Here is a 17,301-nt window from a genome sequence, read left to right as displayed (position 1 = left end):
AGGAGGTTGAGTTACACTGCCGTGTCTTTTGGGATTGTTGTTTTGTTGTATGTCTTCTAATGTCCTGATCGGTTTTAATGGGGTTTTTATTGTGGGTTTTTATTGTGGACAATTGTAGCCCACCATGAGCCAGTTTGGGAGTGGCGGGAAATAAATTGAAATAATAATAATAATGTTGGCATGTCATGGAATTAAACAGTAGAATGGACCATTATAGCTGTTTTAAATTTTAGCTGTATGGATTGAAGGCTGATTAATAGACATTGATCAGTATCCACAAGAATTTCACTGCCTTTGATTATCAAATACTTTATACAAAGTATCTTATAATCTTCAGATTATAAAATACTTCATATTTTCAAAGCCATGTCATCCTTTCTTTGATTAGGTTTGAAATGTGTAAAATGGGGAGGAAGATAAATCTTTTGTGTAAGTGTTTTGTGAAGAGAGTAAATAAAAGTAGCCCTCATTAAATCTGCAAAAACAAGTGAAGATAAAGATTAATCATCTGGGTTATCAAAAAAAATCTTAGGAAATCTAAATTTGGAGTAAGAGACAAAGCTATGGACTATGTGCTTGTTTCACACTTCATGCATTGGTTTTTCCATCAAGTTCCCCATCCTTTGCTTGTGTTGTTCAACGTAAAATGAGAGGCAGTAATTATTGTGGCGCAGACTGTCATGTCTGTTGTGTCATTATAGGTTATCACTGTTGGAGCCACCAATGCCCAGGATCAGCCTGCTTCCATGGGAACCTTGGGGACAAATTTTGGGCGTTGTGTAGATCTGTTTGGACCAGGGGATGATATAATTGGTGCCTCCAGTGACTGCAGTACCTGCTTCACATCCCAGAGTGGAACATCCCAAGCAGCTGCACATGTAGCGGGTAACATTTCATAAGGCAATGATAAAAAGTTCAGCTGATTAATTAATTTTCTAGTTGCATGTACCTCATTGTATATGCCTTTGAATCATCGGTAAGTACTATTCTCTTCCCTTCTTAACAGAAGTAGCGCCTCAGATTTACAAAAGCCAGATATTGTCTCAACAGTCAGTTAAACTGTCTCACAAAGACCCAGTCATTCAAGAACTTGCTCCATTTCAGATTTGCCTGCACTTCTTCATTTTCACACATCACTTATAACTGCTTCACAGAAGATGGCTATTATGTGGAAGCTACAGGAAGCCTCCTTCTCTTGGCAGCTGCTCCATGTAAGGAGCTGTTCAGCAGGTCTGGCTGGGTGGAAACTTTCGATTAGGTGGAGAGGGATCCTTCATCCACCACCAGATACGAGGTGAACTAGTAGTAAAGCCCGATGCATTCTGTAATGCAATGGGTGCTAGCTCATGGTTTGGTGTGGGTTTAGTGACTCAGTTGGAAGATGGCTACCCTCAGAGGAGTTCTTTCTGTGCACAGCAGTCTTGACCCAAGTCAGGTTTATGCACACCTAGGTAGTATGGAATTCTAGAATATGTACCCCACTGAGGTTTAGGGATGCCAGCCTCCAGGTAGGGTCTAAGGATCCCCTAAAAGTACAGCTCATCTCCAGGCAGTTAGGCTGAAGGGAAAACTCTCTCCTGTCATATGCATCCCTTCAAAAGGACTGTATGTGGCCACAGAACTCCTTGGTTAGCACAGTCTGTTGCTTGGCTGGTGACGTCTGCCATTCTGAAGCCTGAGGCCTACTGCTGGCAACTGTAGTCCCTGTTGTTGTCTGCAAGGCCAAGTCATTGCCTAATAAAAGTGGATTGCCTAGTTCCCCCCAAAGTCTCACTGTCTACTTTCATGTAAAGCTAACTTCACTTGAAATTCTGGGCCACTTATGCCTTTGACTTTGTAGGACCTTCCTGGCAAATACTGATTTTTATTTACCAGGCCAAGCTTGAAAAAAGACACTTTGATTCCTTTGTCTCTCCAGCCATTTACTTGTTCACCATTTATAGCTTCAGGCTGTAAATATTCTTTATTTAGATCTTCCTGCATTTTCCAGACTCTGTCTGTCTGTTTGCACCCCCAAATACAAACAATTGCTAGTAAGGGCTGACCAAAGCGGGACATGCCTGCACTACTCCACCCCAACCTCAGCCTCACCCCTCTACCATCATCTCTACTATCGCTGCTCATCTCTAGATTATAATGATCAGCTATGCGGGCAGGACTCTGAGGCATCGTACCATTTTAAGGCTCTCCTCCAAACCTCCAGGAATATTTCCAACCCAGGGGTAGCCAACCTCCAGGTGGGGTCTGGAGAACTCCTGGAATTACAGCTCATCTCAAGATTATAAAGAACAGTTTCCCAGACGAAAATGGCTGCTTTGGAGGGTTGTTGTGCAGAAGAAACATTTAAGGCCTCCCACGCAGCTTGTTGTGGAGATGAAACATTTGAGGCCTACTCAGAGTTGTTGTGCAGATGAAATGAGGTAAGAGAACCTCTGCAACTGTCAAGCGCACAGGAAACTCACAACAAAACTTATTCAAAAGAAAAATAGTTTTATTGATTAGCACTACACGCAATGGACTGAAAAGTCAAATCTGACTAGAAGCCAGATTTGCCTCAGCTTATCAATACATTTCTCCCGCCCAAAACTTGACAGTTCCCAAGGGGGGGAGGTGAGTGAGAAAAGACATATGTGAAACCAAAACAGGATTCCAAACTCCCATCCTTGAAAGAGGTAACAAACAGCCCTTTCTGCCCATAACAAGATAAGGTTAACATAACATCACTATTCTATTTTATTGCTTACAAACTACAAGGCCGGGACTAGCAGGCGCCGGGCCCCATCTAGTAATATAACTGACATGGAGGAACTCAGGCTAATTTATGACAGAGATTCTACAATCCTGACATCCCTCCGCATTAAAACAAACTTCACTCCTCCACCTAGCCGGCATCAACCGGGCGAGGACAATCAGGAAATGCTCGATGGAAAGCCCGGAGAAGGCGGGGTGCCTTCACATTCCCAGCCTCAACCCACTCTTTATCCCCAGAGGGGAAATCCTTCCAATCGACCAAATATTGAAGGCGACCCTTATGCAAGCGAGAGTCTAAGATTTGGTTGACTTCATAGTGGGTGTCCTTATCGATGTAAATTGGAACAGGCATAGATGGAGGAGGGTGCCACTCGTCCGGGGCTGGAGCTCTTCGCAGCAGGCTGGAATGAAAAACCGGATGCACATTCCTGTAAGTTTTTGGTAGAGCTAGCTCCACAGTCACAGCATTTATCAATTTCACCACTTTAAATGGCCCCACAAACTTTGGACCAAGTTTCCTGGATTTCTGCTGGCACCTTAAGTTCTTGGTAGACAGGTAGGCTAAATCACCCACTTTCCAATCAGGGGCAGGTACCCTCTTCTTGTCAGCTTGAGCCTTATAGGCATCTTTGGCTTCCTTGAGGCTAGCAACGATTTCTGGCCAGCCCGTACTGATGGAGGCTGCCCATTTATTTATGTCAGGGACCTCTGCGGAGCTAAGTCCCCAAGTGGGGGCTGACACTAAATCAGTTCCATACACCACCTTGAAGGGCGATACCCCAGTTGAGGAGTGGACCCCATTGTTATAGGCGAATTCAGCAAGTGGCAATAAAGAAACCCAATCATCCTGCTGGTGGTTGATAAAACAGCGCAAATACTGCTCCAGGATTTGGTTTACCCTCTCGGTCTGGCCATTTGACTCCGGGTGATAGCCCGAGGTGAGGGCTTGCTCCACACCCAATAGTTTAAGAAGCTCCCTCCAAAACTTAGAAACGAACTGGGGGCCCCGATCCGTCAGGACACGTGTCGGGATCCCGTGCAGACGCACCACGTGTTTAATAAAAAGAGAGGCCAGCTTTGGTGCTGAGGGCACGCCCGTACAGGGGATGAAATGAGCCTGTTTGGAAAAAGCATCCACTACAACCCATATGACGGTGTTCCCTTGGCTGGGGGGCAGGTCTGTAATAAAGTCCATAGTTACATCAGTCCATGGACGTGAGGGGGTGGGCTGCGGCTGCAAAAGTCCCTTCCTCTTGCCCCCAATTGACTTTGAAGCAATACAAATGGGGCACCCCTGCACATATTTCTCCACATCTTTGCGCAAAGATGGCCACCAGTACTGTCTCCTGACCAGGTGCAGAGTTTTCACAAAACCAAAATGTCCAGCGGTTTTAGCATCGTGGCAAAGTTTCAAAACCTTCCCCCGGGCCGCGGCAGGCACAAAGAGTCTTTCGCCTTTGAAAAAGAGCCCCCCCTTCTCAGACAAATCAGGGCGGAGGGAACAAAACTCTGGGTCAGTTGACAAGTCCTTTTGGACCCAGCCCCCTGGGATGGGCGTAACAGTCTTTGTGTGGCTGCGCGTCACAGCGGCCATCCCCAGTTGGGCGGGAGTAAAGACGGTATCTACCAATGGGTCTCGTTTGCTGTTGTACTGAGGCAGGCGCGATAGTGCATCAGCCAAAAAATTCAGTTTGCCAGGAAGATGCTTTAGGGAGAAGTTGAAACGAGCGAAAAACTCCGCCCATCTCATTTGTTTGGCTGAAAGCGAGCGGGGCTGTTTGAGTGCCTGAAGGTTTTTATGATCTGTCCAGACTACAAACGGGATTGTGGACCCCTCCAGCCAATGCCGCCACGTGGAAAGGGCCAATTTCACTGCAGCCGCCTCTTTTTCCCAAATTGCCCAATTTCTTTCTGCCGCTGAAAATTTCTTTGATAAATAGGCCAGGGGGTGCAATTTCCCGTCTCCCCCCTCTTGGAGGATCACGGCCCCCATTGCTACGTCCGAAGAATCTACTTGTACTGTAAATTGCTTAGAGGGGTCGGCATGGGCCAACACCGGTTCAGACGTGAATAACAGCTTTAGTTTGTCAAACGCCTCCTGACAGGAGGGAGTCCAGGAGAGAGGCGCCCCAGGTCGGCTTGCCGTCTTCCCCCCTTTGGTTTTTAACAAGTCAGTGAGGGGCAGCACAACCTTGGCAAAGTTGGGGATGAAGGTCCTGTAAAAATTAGCGAACCCTAAGAAACTTTGTAATTGCCTCCTGGTGCGGGGAGGCTCCCATGCCAGCAAATCACGCACTTTGCCAGGGTCCATTTCGATCCCAGCCTGGGAGACCCGGAAACCCAAGAACTCCACTGCCTCGCGGTGGAACTCACATTTTGACAATTTAGCGAACAACTGGTGCTTCCGCAAGCGGCGGAGCACTTCGCGGACCAGCTTAGTATGACTCTCAACATTCTCTGAATACACAAGAATATCATCAATGTAAACCAACACCCCTTGGTACAATAAATCATGCATAATTTCATTTATCATATTCATGAACACGCCCGGAGCGCCGGCGAGGCCGAACGGCATTACGGTGTATTCAAACTGCCCCAGGGGCGTATTAAAAGCTGTTAAATATTCATGCCCTTTCTTGATCCGAACTCGATAGTAGGCTTCCCTTAAGTCCAGTTTCGAAAAAACGCGCGCCTTCCCCAAGTGGCCCAGCAAGTCTTTTATCAGGGGAAGCGGGTAGGCGTTGCAGGTGGAGACCGCGTTCAACCCGCGGTAGTCGGTGCACAACCTCAGCGAACCGTCCTTCTTTTTTACGAAAAGGACCGGGGCTGCCAAGGAAGATGTGGCTGGTCTGATAAAACCCCTCGCTAGGTTCTTATCCAAAAATTCTCTAAGCTCTGCCATCTCTCGCGGGCTCATGGAATACAGTTTGGCTTTGGGGAGAGGCTCCCCCTTCTTTAATTCGATGGCACAGTCAGTTTTGCGGTGGGGGGGGAGCTGGTTGCACTCCACCTCCGCGAACACATCACCAAAGTCCCGGTATTCAGGAGGGAGCGCGTCCACCCCCACCCCCAAAGCAGCCACCACCCCGGATCTCGGAGGACCCTGCTGCCGCGTGTGCTGCTCGCAAGCGGCGGAGGTAAATTCCACAGTCCCTTCCTTCCACTTCACAAGGGGATCATGTTCCCTCAGCCAATCCAACCCCAACACGCATGGGAAGGCAGAGTGAGGGGCCACCAAAGGTTGGATTTGCTCCCAATGTTTTTTTATGTCCAAGTCCATGGGGCGAGTCTTTGCCGTGGCTTCCCCACCGGGAGCGCATTTCCCATCTAACTGGGTGATTGGCAAGGGTTCTTTCAGTGCCACTTTCCCCACCCCCAAAGTCTCGGCCAGTGCCGGGCTCACTAGGGATTGGGTGCACCCCGAGTCCACAATACATCGGATTCCCACCGTTTTCCCCGACTTGGGGTTAGAAAGGTTGGCCGGTAGGAGTAGCAAGGGGGAATCACTCACCACGCGTTTGCCCCTGTTGGCGGCCTGCTGGCGGGGCGCCTTTACAGCAGACCGTCCTCGTTTCCCGACTGCTCCTCAGCTTGATCCTCGTCCTCCAGCCCGCTTCCCTCCTCCGAGTCGTCCACCGCTGGCACGGCAGCCACTGGAACCAGGAGAGATTTGGTGCTTTTCTTGGTGGTGGTTTTCTTGGCAGGCGTGGCTTTCGATGGGGCGCTGCTCGCAGCTTTCGGGGTTGATGCCACTTTCGTTGGGCAGTGTGCGAGGAAATGCCCGGCTTGGCCACATCCCAAGCACAGCCCTTTCTCCATGCGCCGAGTGCGCTCCGCCGGTTCCAATTTGGTTCGGGGCTTGGTCTTCACCGGGGTGGAAGTCTTCGCCATGGTTTTTCCGGCCAGGGCTTGCACCATTGAGGCCCGTTCCAAGCGGTTTTCCATTTCTCCAGCCAGCTGGACCCACCCTTCGACAGTGAGTGGGTCTTCCAGGAGGAGGCACTTGTCAGCCAGAGTGGGATTGAGGCCCCCTACAAACGCCAGCACACGTTGGGGCTCCGTCCAGTCTGGTACAGAGGAAGCCAGCTCTTTAAATTCCCTGGCGTACTCCACCACAGACAACTTTCCCTGCCGATGAGCCCGGAGTTTCTTCTCCGCAGTCTCCCGTTCAAACGGTTCCACGTACATCTGGCGCAGGGCCCTCATAAAATGGTTGTAGTCGCGGGTGGCTTGGGGATGGTAACGGTACAAATCCACGAACCATTTGGCAGCTTTGCCTTCCAGGGCTTGCCCCACGAAACGCACCCGTTCGGCGTCGTCTTGGAAAGTGAACCCCATGTCCATCATGTAGGCTTGGAGGTGCACCAGGAACGTGGGGAAATCGGAGGGGTCCCCAGAAAACTTTGCCTTGAACTTATAGGTGTTCCGCATTTCCACTCCACGGAGGTGGGCAGGTAGGCGCCCTGGGCCCCAGTCCGCCGGTGCTGGGGCCGGGGCCGGGGGTCTTGCACCCCGGCCAATGCCTCTCCCTCTCCCAGCCGCCACTCTCGCTCGTTCCGCTGCCTGCGCCGCTGCTGCTGCTCGCGCGGCCGCTCGCGCTGCTTCACGCGCCGCCGCCGCTGCCGCCGCCTCGGCTCCCGCGACATCCGCCGCTGCCCGTGCCGCCGCCGCCGCTGCTGCGTCCTCGCCTCCGTCCGCGCCGTCTCCACCAGCACCGTCGCCGCCAGCGCCACCTTCGTCCTCTCGTTCCTCGCCTTCGTCTTCTCTCTCCCTCTGCGCCCTTGCGCGTGCTTCCGCCTCGGCTTCGATCTCTAGCTGAGCCCGGGCTCTGGCCAGCGCCTCAGCCGCCTCTGCCGTTGCTTGCGCGGCCGCCATGCCGTGCTCCTGCAGTGCAAACCCACCGCTCTCTCTCCGTGCACTGGTATCGTGTGCACCCCCACCGAGCACGTCCCTTAGCAGGCGTTGTGTTCGGCGTCTCTCCTCCGGATCCAGCCGACCCGAGAGGTCCTGCAGCCAGTTAGTCACCCTGTCCAGCTTGTACTGCAAGTCCTGCGTCTCACCCACAGGCTCCAGCGCGTAGCTAGGCAGTCCCAGGTGCTCCGGCCAACGTTCATCCCCAGTAGGGCGGTCGTATTTTGACAACCGCCTGCGCTGGGTGATGTGACGTTCCAAAAATTCCTCGGGTCCCGGGGTTGCCCCCGAGACAGCCCGCATCATGGCCGAGCTGTGCGGCCCCGCACCAGCGCCTTCGGCCTGGGAGAGGTCCCAATCCAGGCCCTCTCCCTGATCAGAAAAAGTATGTCCCTCGCCCTGCATTTTGCAGGTGAAAGGAGTTGTGAGATTTGACTTGATGTCAAGCGCACAGGAAACTCACAACAAAACTTATTCAAAAGAAAAATAGTTTTATTGATTAGCACTACACGCAATGGACTGAAAAGTCAAATCTGACTAGAAGCCAGATTTGCCTCAGCTTATCAATACATTTCTCCCGCCCAAAACTTGACAGTTCCCAAGGGGGGGAGGTGAGTGAGAAAAGACATATGTGAAACCAAAACAGGATTCCAAACTCCCATCCTTGAAAGAGGTAACAAACAGCCCTTTCTGCCCATAACAAGATAAGGTTAACATAACATCACTATTCTATTTTATTGCTTACAAACTACAAGGCCGGGACTAGCAGGCGCCGGGCCCCATCTAGTAATATAACTGACATGGAGGAACTCAGGCTAATTTATGACAGAGATTCTACAATCCTGACAGCAACAGCATCCAGTTTCATTTGCATAACGACCTTGTGCAGTAGGCCTCAAACATTCAGAGAGCTGGAGAAATGAGACATACATGGCTTGGCTGCCTCTTCCCTCCAGCAGTGAGGCTGGCCACAGCAGTGTCAGCCAGCCATTAGACAGAAGGGGAAAGCTTTCCCTCCTCAAAAGAAATGCCCACACACACACCCACAGAGTTCCCTATGTTGCTTTTGGAAACACCTCCCTCCCCTCAGTCAGGGGCTGTTATAGGCTCCCTTCACAGCAGGCCTGGAGGGAGGAGGGGAGTGCGGAATCCTGAGCAAGAGCAGCAGTTGGCCCTGGGGAGGGGAGATTCTACCAGTAGGAGTCTTTGGAACCTTCAGCGTGTTGTCAGAAAAATAAATCACTATGTATATAGATCTTTTGTGAAGATTCAAGGAGATGGCAGGTTGAGGAGCGATAGGGTTGTGAGTGTCCTTCATAGTGTAGGGGACTAGATGACCCAGGAGGTCCCTTCCAACTTTATGATTCTATGATTCTATGGGACTTTATAGCTTACCACTATCTCCAAAATACTCAAGAACGAGGTACCTTGTCACAGAAATAAAACTTTTTATATTTATCATTTACCAGTGAAGTTAAAATATAGAAGAAAATCTCTCTCTAACCCAAAACATGAGATAAAAATATTATGATAAAAGCTATGAGAACTGAAGTTGCCCTGAGGTCCCAGATGCCACCATATTGTTTGGTGAAGAGCATTGACCTTGGGGAGCCTTGGCAAAGCTATTGTGAAGTGAACCTTTATGCCATATAATATCCCTTTTGCGCCCTCTCTTCACACCGGTAGAACATTTTCTTTTTTTCAGCCACAGACAGCAGCCTCTTGAAAATATATCCTTATGCCTTCATTAAGCAATTTGAAATAACAGAGCGCATGTTAGTGACATGCCTAGTAGGCTGCCGAACCTCAAGGCTGAATGCAGTTAAGGGGGAACTGCCAACACATTTCCTTGTTAAATGGTTATATATATCCTGAAGGGCTCTGTAAAATATGAATATGTAAAGAAAAAAAATGTACAGCTAGAAGGGGCTCAGGCATTAATTATACAGAAATAACACATCAAATCAGTCGACAGGATATCCTAGAGGTAAGTAGTCCCAGATGACTGAACAATTTTTATTTTTATTGTTAACAGAAATTTTTAAAAGTTGTATCGACAAAAGATAAAGTTTTAGAAAGGATGTAAGGGGAATTTTGCTGCTTGCTTTGGTACTAACCTTTAAAGCCCTAAATGGTCTTGGATCCCTGTTCTTACGGCACTGCCTTTTTCACTATACCTACCAAAGAGCACTAAGATCCAGTGATCAGCAGCCCCCAGCCCAAAAGAAGTAAAACTGGCCTTGAACAGGCTTAGGGCTTTTTTAGTCCTGCCTCCAGCCTGGTGGTACTCTCCTGGATGAGATCAGGGCCCTCCAGGACTTTAAAAGAATTCTGGAGGGCCTGGAAGACAGAGCTTTTCCACTAGGCCAGCGGTTGTCAACCCCAACTGTGGTGGCGGTGTGCGGGGCTGGGTGCACAGGCGCAGAACAATCGAGGCAGCGTGGAGGCAGCCAGTGCTATGGCTCTGCTACTGCCAGCTGCCGCCCCCACCATCCCTTGCTGCTGCAGCCACCAACCTGGTGACCCCTCGGAAGGGGCCAGGCCACCCCACTTGGGGTCGGTGCCCCAAGGTTGAGAACCACTGCCAACCAGCAAAACACTGATTTGCCCTACAGAATTGAATCCCCTCTATAAGGTTTTTAAGGTGGTTTAACAGTATAATTAAATAATGTTGTTAATATGTTTTAATTTAAAACATTCTAAAACTATTTATGTTAAAATTAATTGTACGTGTACTGTTATTATTTCCAACCTCTAGTAGTCTGAATACCCCTGAGTAGGCCACTCTGGTCAGCTCTTGGAAGTTAAGCAGGGTCAGCCATGGTTAGTATTTGGATGGGAGATTAAGGCTGCTGTGCAGAGGAGGGCAATGACAAATTACTTCCACTCATCTCTTGCCTTGAAAATCCCATGATCTTGAGGTCACCATGAGTTGTTTGCAACTTGACAGTACAATTTTTATTACCTACCTCTAGTTTACATTTCCTTTGAAGTGGGACCCAGAGCAATTTGGAAAGAAATTAAAACCACAGATCATAACAAAACACCAAAATTAGAACAAGAACACATTTCTAACAATATTAAGAGATGTGACAAAATGCTTAGATAAAAGCCAGGCATGGAAGCCATTCTGTACACTCGCCACTTGCCTGCCCTCAACAGCCCTCTTAATAGTTCCATTTTGCAGAATTCCCCCAAGTCCATGGAAGGTGGGTGCCTTCCTAACACATTCAGGAAGCCATTCCTTCCGAGAGGGCTATTGCAGATAAAGCCTGAGCAGAGTGAGACCTCGGCTGCCTACATGAGGGAATGGTTGAGACAAATCTGCTGGAATGACTGAAGTTGCCACATAATTCGTATCAGAAGAGACAGTCCTTCAGGTGTGTGGGCCCCAGTCATAAAGGGATTGAAAGGTAGGAACCAGCATCTTAATGTAAATATTGAAACCAACAAACAATTAGTGTAAACATTTCAGCAGGGGAGTACTGGGCATAAAATGGCTTCAAGGACAGAGTCATCTTCAGGGAAAGCCCTATCTAGCGTGTGCCACAATTATCTAGCATCGAGGTTACTGTGATATGAAATGGATCGGCTAGAGCCCAGAGGAGGATATAGTTAAAAATTGTAATAATTCCTTCATATCAATCCAGATTTGTATTTAGAATTATTATATTTTGATGTATAAAGAAAATCTTTCAATCTTTTCAAAATGCTTGCCTAGTCAATGAACCAAATCTTTTATCAAATGGACAATACATTTGCTTCCCATCTTGCAACCAAGTTAAATTATTTCAGTTCAATTGATTCCGGTAGAAGACCTATCAGTATATACACTCCTGTTTAATGCCAAGCAAATCCTATTCTTCTAAGGCCATTGACTTCACTTGCCTTAGAAGGATGTAACTTGGTTAGGATAGAATTGTAAATATCCCATTAAAGCTAAAGCTATTTATGTGAACTAATCTACATTCTGCTGTACTGTGTACTGTTTCCCTCAGAACATGGATGTCTGATGAAGAAACTGCATAACTGAAAATCAGCCAGTTTGCCTACTAACAGATCTGTTTATAAAATAATTTAATATTGACCCTCATGAATCAAGTAGATAAGAGAGTGGAGAGACAGTACAAGTTTTTGAGAATTTGAGTTTGGTTTCCAAAACCACAGATCAAGGATCAACCGAAAGACCAGCAATTTGGTGCCCATTTTCTAATTAATACTGAGTTCTGGAATTCTTTGGTTTAATGCAATAACATTACAGGGAAATACATTAATCTGAATTATAGTAAGATTGCTTCTGTAAAAATTGTTATGGTATCATGTAATTTAAATTTTAAACTTGCAGGCATCTGTGTACCTGTCAGCAGCTGGAGAACTGGGTTCTCTACACATGACACCTCCCCTCCCCCAGCCTGATCCTGGAGATGGGGATAGGAGCTCCTGGGCTTTAAAGGAATGCTGCTGATCAACCTTTTGTGATGGGGAATAAGGAGCTGCATGCAAGACCCAATGAGGTCCTCATCAGATGATCAGCCTGAAGGGCTGTGAGGCCACAATTGTGGGTGTTATATTAGCATACAGTTGGACTGTGCCCCAAACTGTCACCATCTAATAGAATTTCGATAGCAGAAAATATAAAACCTAGATAATAACCTCAATGTAGTTCTGTATATGAGAAGCCCCTTCCAGATAATACAGAATATGTACTTGTGTTCTCATAGGTATTGCAGCCATGATCCTGAACACCCATCCTGCTCTGTCGGTCTCTGAGCTGAGACAGAGGCTGATCCATTTCTCTATCAAAAACCTTATCAGTGAGGCCTGGTTTCCTGAAGACCAGAGGCTGATCACCCCCAACAGAGTGGCTGGCATCCCCTCCAGACGTGTCGCAGGTAATTACACAATTCTCCAGAAGAAAATGATTTATTGTTTGGCAGGCCTCCAGTTAGGTAAGCCCTCACCCAGATGGCCCAGGGTAGGCTGATCTCACTTGGAAAATTAAACAGGGTCAGCCCGGGTTGGTACTTGGATGGGAGATCCCGGAGGAAGTCCAGCACTGCTATGCTGAAGCCGACAATGGGAAATCACTTCTGAATGCTCCTGGCCTTGAAAAAGCTGCAGGGTTGCCACAAATTGGCTGTGACTTGACAGCACTTTCCACAGCCACCACCACTAGTCCGGCAAAAGGTATGCCTCCCCAGGAAAGACTGAAGAATGGTACCACGGATATGACAGCACACGTGTAAATCAATTTGCTGTGGGTTCTCACCGCTTGGTTCCTTTCTAGAATGGAGCTTTTGAAGGCATGAGAGGTATTCCAGGAGGTCCAGGAGTGAAAACCTTAGTCCTAAAGAGCGCAGAATACTGCTAGATTAAGTAACTACCATTGGCTACTCTCTTGCAGATGAGCAGCTGTATTGCCGCTCTGTGTGGTCATCCTTATCTGGTTCCACTCACGCAGCAATAGCTATTGCCCGCTGCAACAGCAATGAGGAAATGTTCAGCTGCTCCAGTGTATCCAAGAATGGCAAGCGACAAGGCGAGCACATCCAGGTGATGTCCTGTGGTGACATGTTACATTGTTTGGTGGTTTTTAAGGCAAGCTCACATATAAATGGCAGAACATCAACTTTTTTTCAGCCATTCCTTATATCACAGCTGTGCTTTCCTTCCAAAAAACAGGATTACGGGGGCAGAAAGGAGTGTGTGGCTCATAATAGGTTAGGTGGCCAAGGCATTTATGCTATAGCCCGGTGCTGCATTTGGCCCAAAGCTGCCTGCCAAATTAACACCTATGCACAGATGGCAGAGGATTCAGCAGTGAGAAGTGTCAGCTGCTCAAAGGACAGCCATGTTTTGACAGGTAAGTGATGACTGCTCAGGCGGCAGAAACTGAACGTGCCATTAGCACTTCTGAAACATCTTTTACAGATTCTTTTCTAAAATTGGATACTACAGTTGTGTTCCAGCAAGGGAAATGTACGTGTGAGAGCTCCCATGAATGAATCCATTTCTGGATCAGGACTGAGTGCATAATTACATGCTGCGTATATAAATTGCTTGCCAGTGTTTGTATGTAGTGCCCAGCCAATAATTGCCACGGACTGGCTACATGGCTGTAGCATGATGGGAATCTTGCGAAATATATCTCCATCTGCACTTCACCATGTTGTTGGCAGTGTGTAATGCATGTACAGAAACAGCAAGGCTCCATCTACATGTGTAGATGCAGATTTTGTGCTATAGCAGTAATTTAGAATTTTATTTTCCTGAATTGAAACACAATGGTAATACAACATCCAACAATATATGGCTGCAGCCCAGGTATTTTTAACGGCAGCCTTTCCCAGATTGGCTAGGGAGCCACTACAATATACTCTTCTGGTGCCAACTTCATCTTTGCAAATAATTGTGGCTTTTATTGATTTTGCTAGTGCTTCTGCCTTTTAATTGTCACTCCTATTATTTTAGAATTTGGATTGTTTTGGGGAGAGAGCCTATGTTTTGATTGTAAACTTCTTTGAAGGTTTACAAATTTTCTAAAAAATGAGAAAATTTCCTTTAAGATTTGTACAGTATCTAGATTCCTCCAAGTTAGATAGTAAGAATTATGCAAGACTTTAAAAATAATACTTGTAGTCCATAGAGGTGCATATTCCAGACGTACACAATTTTAGATGCAGATGGGTTTAATTGTCATTATGGATGTGGCATAATTCAATCTCAATTGGCAGGTTGCAGCTCCTATTCTTTGGATCGAGGTTTCAGTGAAAATATCAGACCTGTGTTAAGGACAGAGAGCAACGAAGACCAATGCATAGGTCCGGCCGATGCAACTGTGCACGCCTCATGCTGCCATGCACCTAGCCTTGAGTGCAAGGTACAAGAATACTCTCCTGCAAATTTCACAACTAAGGTATGTGGGGATCGGTCCTTTAGGTTAAAGGTTCCTATACAGTTATGGAAACTTGGCACGTGGCAGGGGAAGGACTTAACACTCTCAGCTGGTTGGGTTTCTCAAATTTTAAATCACTTTTGGCCCTAGTGCAGGTCACCAAGGCCAGCTTCTGAAATTAGCTTTTTGCTGATGCTGAACTAGTATTAGAACAAAAATGGGTAACAGCCCTCACAGATGGCCTCAGGTACCCATGGTTGTGGTAACAACTGGGTATAGTGGGCAGCCAATGAAATGGGTATTTGAGGGAACAAGAGATCACCAAATACAATACACTTGGATCAGTGTCTTTCCCTTATTGGGAAGTTTTCCTTGTTAACAAGTAAATACCCTTTCTTTTCAGGTGACGGTGACTTGCGATGATGGCTGGACTCTAACAGGGTGCAATGCATATTCCCATGGTCTCAATACCTTTGGTGTGTATTCCACAGACAACACCTGCATAATAATGAGTAGCTCACATGGCAAAGAAGCAGTGGCTGTTGGCATCTGCTGTAGGAGACGACTCTTGGATAATGAGGACCAGAGTTCCAATTATAAATGACACTTATGGAACCTGTTGCAAAGTTATGACATGAAACCACAGAAAACTCCCCCCTAACACCAATCTCGTGAGTTTTCCACCACGCCCAGTTATACCTGAAGAAGTAATTCCTTACTGGTGGGACACCCAGGGCAGATAGAAATTGACTATGGTGTCAGATATTTGAAAGCTAAATTAATATAACAGTTAGATATTCCCCCCCCCCAATAAATACCATCCTGATTGCCAAATCTACTACAAGGAGACAGGTCAACCAGTTCATATCAACACAAAAAATCACTTTGGTCCATAAGCTTTCTCAGTGTTACTGTTAGTGGCTCCTAGATTTTCAAAATGTATGACTTTGTGGCAGCTGTTACTCTTAAACATCTATTCATAATATCCGAACCAGAAGGGTATCACTGGTAACGTTCACATACCCCTCAATTCCAATATGAACCACCCAAGTAGGCAGGTTAACTTAAGATGGCCTGGATGGACTGTGTGGGTTATGTGTGCAAAATAATGGAAACAAGCATGTATATTTAATTTTTTGCTTCCAATAGTATTTCACTGGGAACAGGGAATTAATAGGGACAAGATGTATTAGAAGAAGCCATTTGTCAGGACTTAAAGGCAAGATCAGTAACACTCAACACTAGATTCCAAGTTTTTTGAAAGTTCTGATCATAGTTTAAAAATCAGTGTATTTTTAGAGTTCTTTCCATGTTATGGTTAGTTTATTTGTTAAGCAGTACATTAAAAGGCACTGCACCTCTCAGACTCAACCTAGCCTGTAATCCATGTTGTGAATATTAGTATTCTACACCTACAAGGGAACTTGACTTGGGTGCTCCAAATGCAGTTTTGCTAATTTCAAAGTGCCTTACAAAGCTATTCCCAGGAATAGTTATTAAACTGCGTTCATTGCAAACTTAAGCCCTCTGCATGGAACAGGGACAGAACAACCAATGGCTAAGTTGGTTTGAGGATGCAATCTTAAAATAGGGAAGCTACATCTATATGGGACAAGGAGGAAGTTACCTCTTAGATTCTTGCAATTGTGGAGACCAAATTCCACTGGCACCCACACTATATAGAACCACCATTTAGGCTGCACACCCACTGCAGCTCAGTGGTGCATATCTGAATGAACCCAGATAGTTTTTACATGCTATGCTGAGTGGGGCAGCCACTACAGATATCAGTGAAATTAAAGACTAGGAAAGGAGTTTCCATTGGACAGAAGGAACTATTTAAAGCCCGTGAAAAGGATTCTATTATGGGGCTCCAAGAATCCCACGGAAAGCACCCAAAGCTTTTAAAAGCCTTCAGAGACTCAAGTAATGAAGTACTAGTGATTGACCTTTGGCTGCACTTCAGATACAGTGAAGTCAAAACAAGTAACACACTGTCAGCAATTCAGATCAAAGAGCTTGGTTTACCAATAAACCAATTAAATTTTGTTTTAAGATGCTTTAAAAGTTAGATTAGTATCATGTACAAGTTTGCCCTCTTCCTCTGCCTCGTGTGTTTGCCAGTCGCTTATGTAATCAAATCCGTAGGGGTATGCTTAATTACTATGTTAAAATATTCTAAATGGTTTCCCCCCACTCCAGGATAAGGAGAGTATCACAAATGACCAACAGCATGTAATATTCTACTATTTTCTGTGTTTGGAGTTGCAAATATAAACCTTCCTGCCATAATTCATAGCTGCTTAATGTAGAGAAAAGCTTTCCTAATGTGCTGGATTTTACCCTTTGTATCTACAAACTATTTATTCTTTTTATATAGTACATTTTATAATATCTTTTTGAAAAAATAAAGTTTTCTATAATCTTATACAGGACTGCTTAATGGTAGTAATCATTCAAGGCAACAACTGTAAGGAGCATTATACTTAATCAAATATTTGGTACCCAAACATTTCCATATCCAGTGGAAAGTCCAATGTTTCTCAACGTTGGAATTTACACATGTTTATGATTCTCTCATTTCTAAGTTACGCATTTCTCTCATTTCTAAGTTACGCATGTCAAAACCATCCATAATTAATAATGTTGAGGAACTACCCAGTTACAGAATGAGCAGGATACAAAGTGTGTGGACTATTAAATTGCCATATCTTGCCCACGATTCCTCAGGCAGCTTGCACAGC

The 17,301-nt window shown here is 46.3% G+C and overlaps 1 protein-coding gene across 1 annotated transcript in view; it reads left to right on the top strand.

Annotated features, from left to right (window-relative positions):
- PCSK9 (proprotein convertase subtilisin/kexin type 9) overlaps positions 1–16,985 on the top strand; it is a 29,482-nt gene extending 12,497 nt beyond the window's left edge. The window contains exons 7-12 of the mRNA XM_077333608.1: positions 702–885; positions 12,384–12,554; positions 13,067–13,215; positions 13,345–13,525; positions 14,397–14,578; positions 14,961–16,985. Of these exons, the coding sequence (XP_077189723.1) occupies positions 702–885; positions 12,384–12,554; positions 13,067–13,215; positions 13,345–13,525; positions 14,397–14,578; positions 14,961–15,161 (1,068 nt within the window). The 3' untranslated portion in view covers positions 15,162–16,985. The remainder of the gene's footprint in view (positions 1–701; positions 886–12,383; positions 12,555–13,066; positions 13,216–13,344; positions 13,526–14,396; positions 14,579–14,960) is intronic.
- Positions 16,986–17,301: the final 316 nt, after the last annotated feature.

This window comes from Paroedura picta, chromosome 4, assembly GCF_049243985.1.
Source record: "Paroedura picta isolate Pp20150507F chromosome 4, Ppicta_v3.0, whole genome shotgun sequence".
NCBI lineage: Eukaryota > Metazoa > Chordata > Lepidosauria > Squamata > Gekkonidae > Paroedura > Paroedura picta.
Note: the sequence above shows the minus strand (reverse complement) of the source record. Positions and strands in the feature narration are given on the sequence as shown.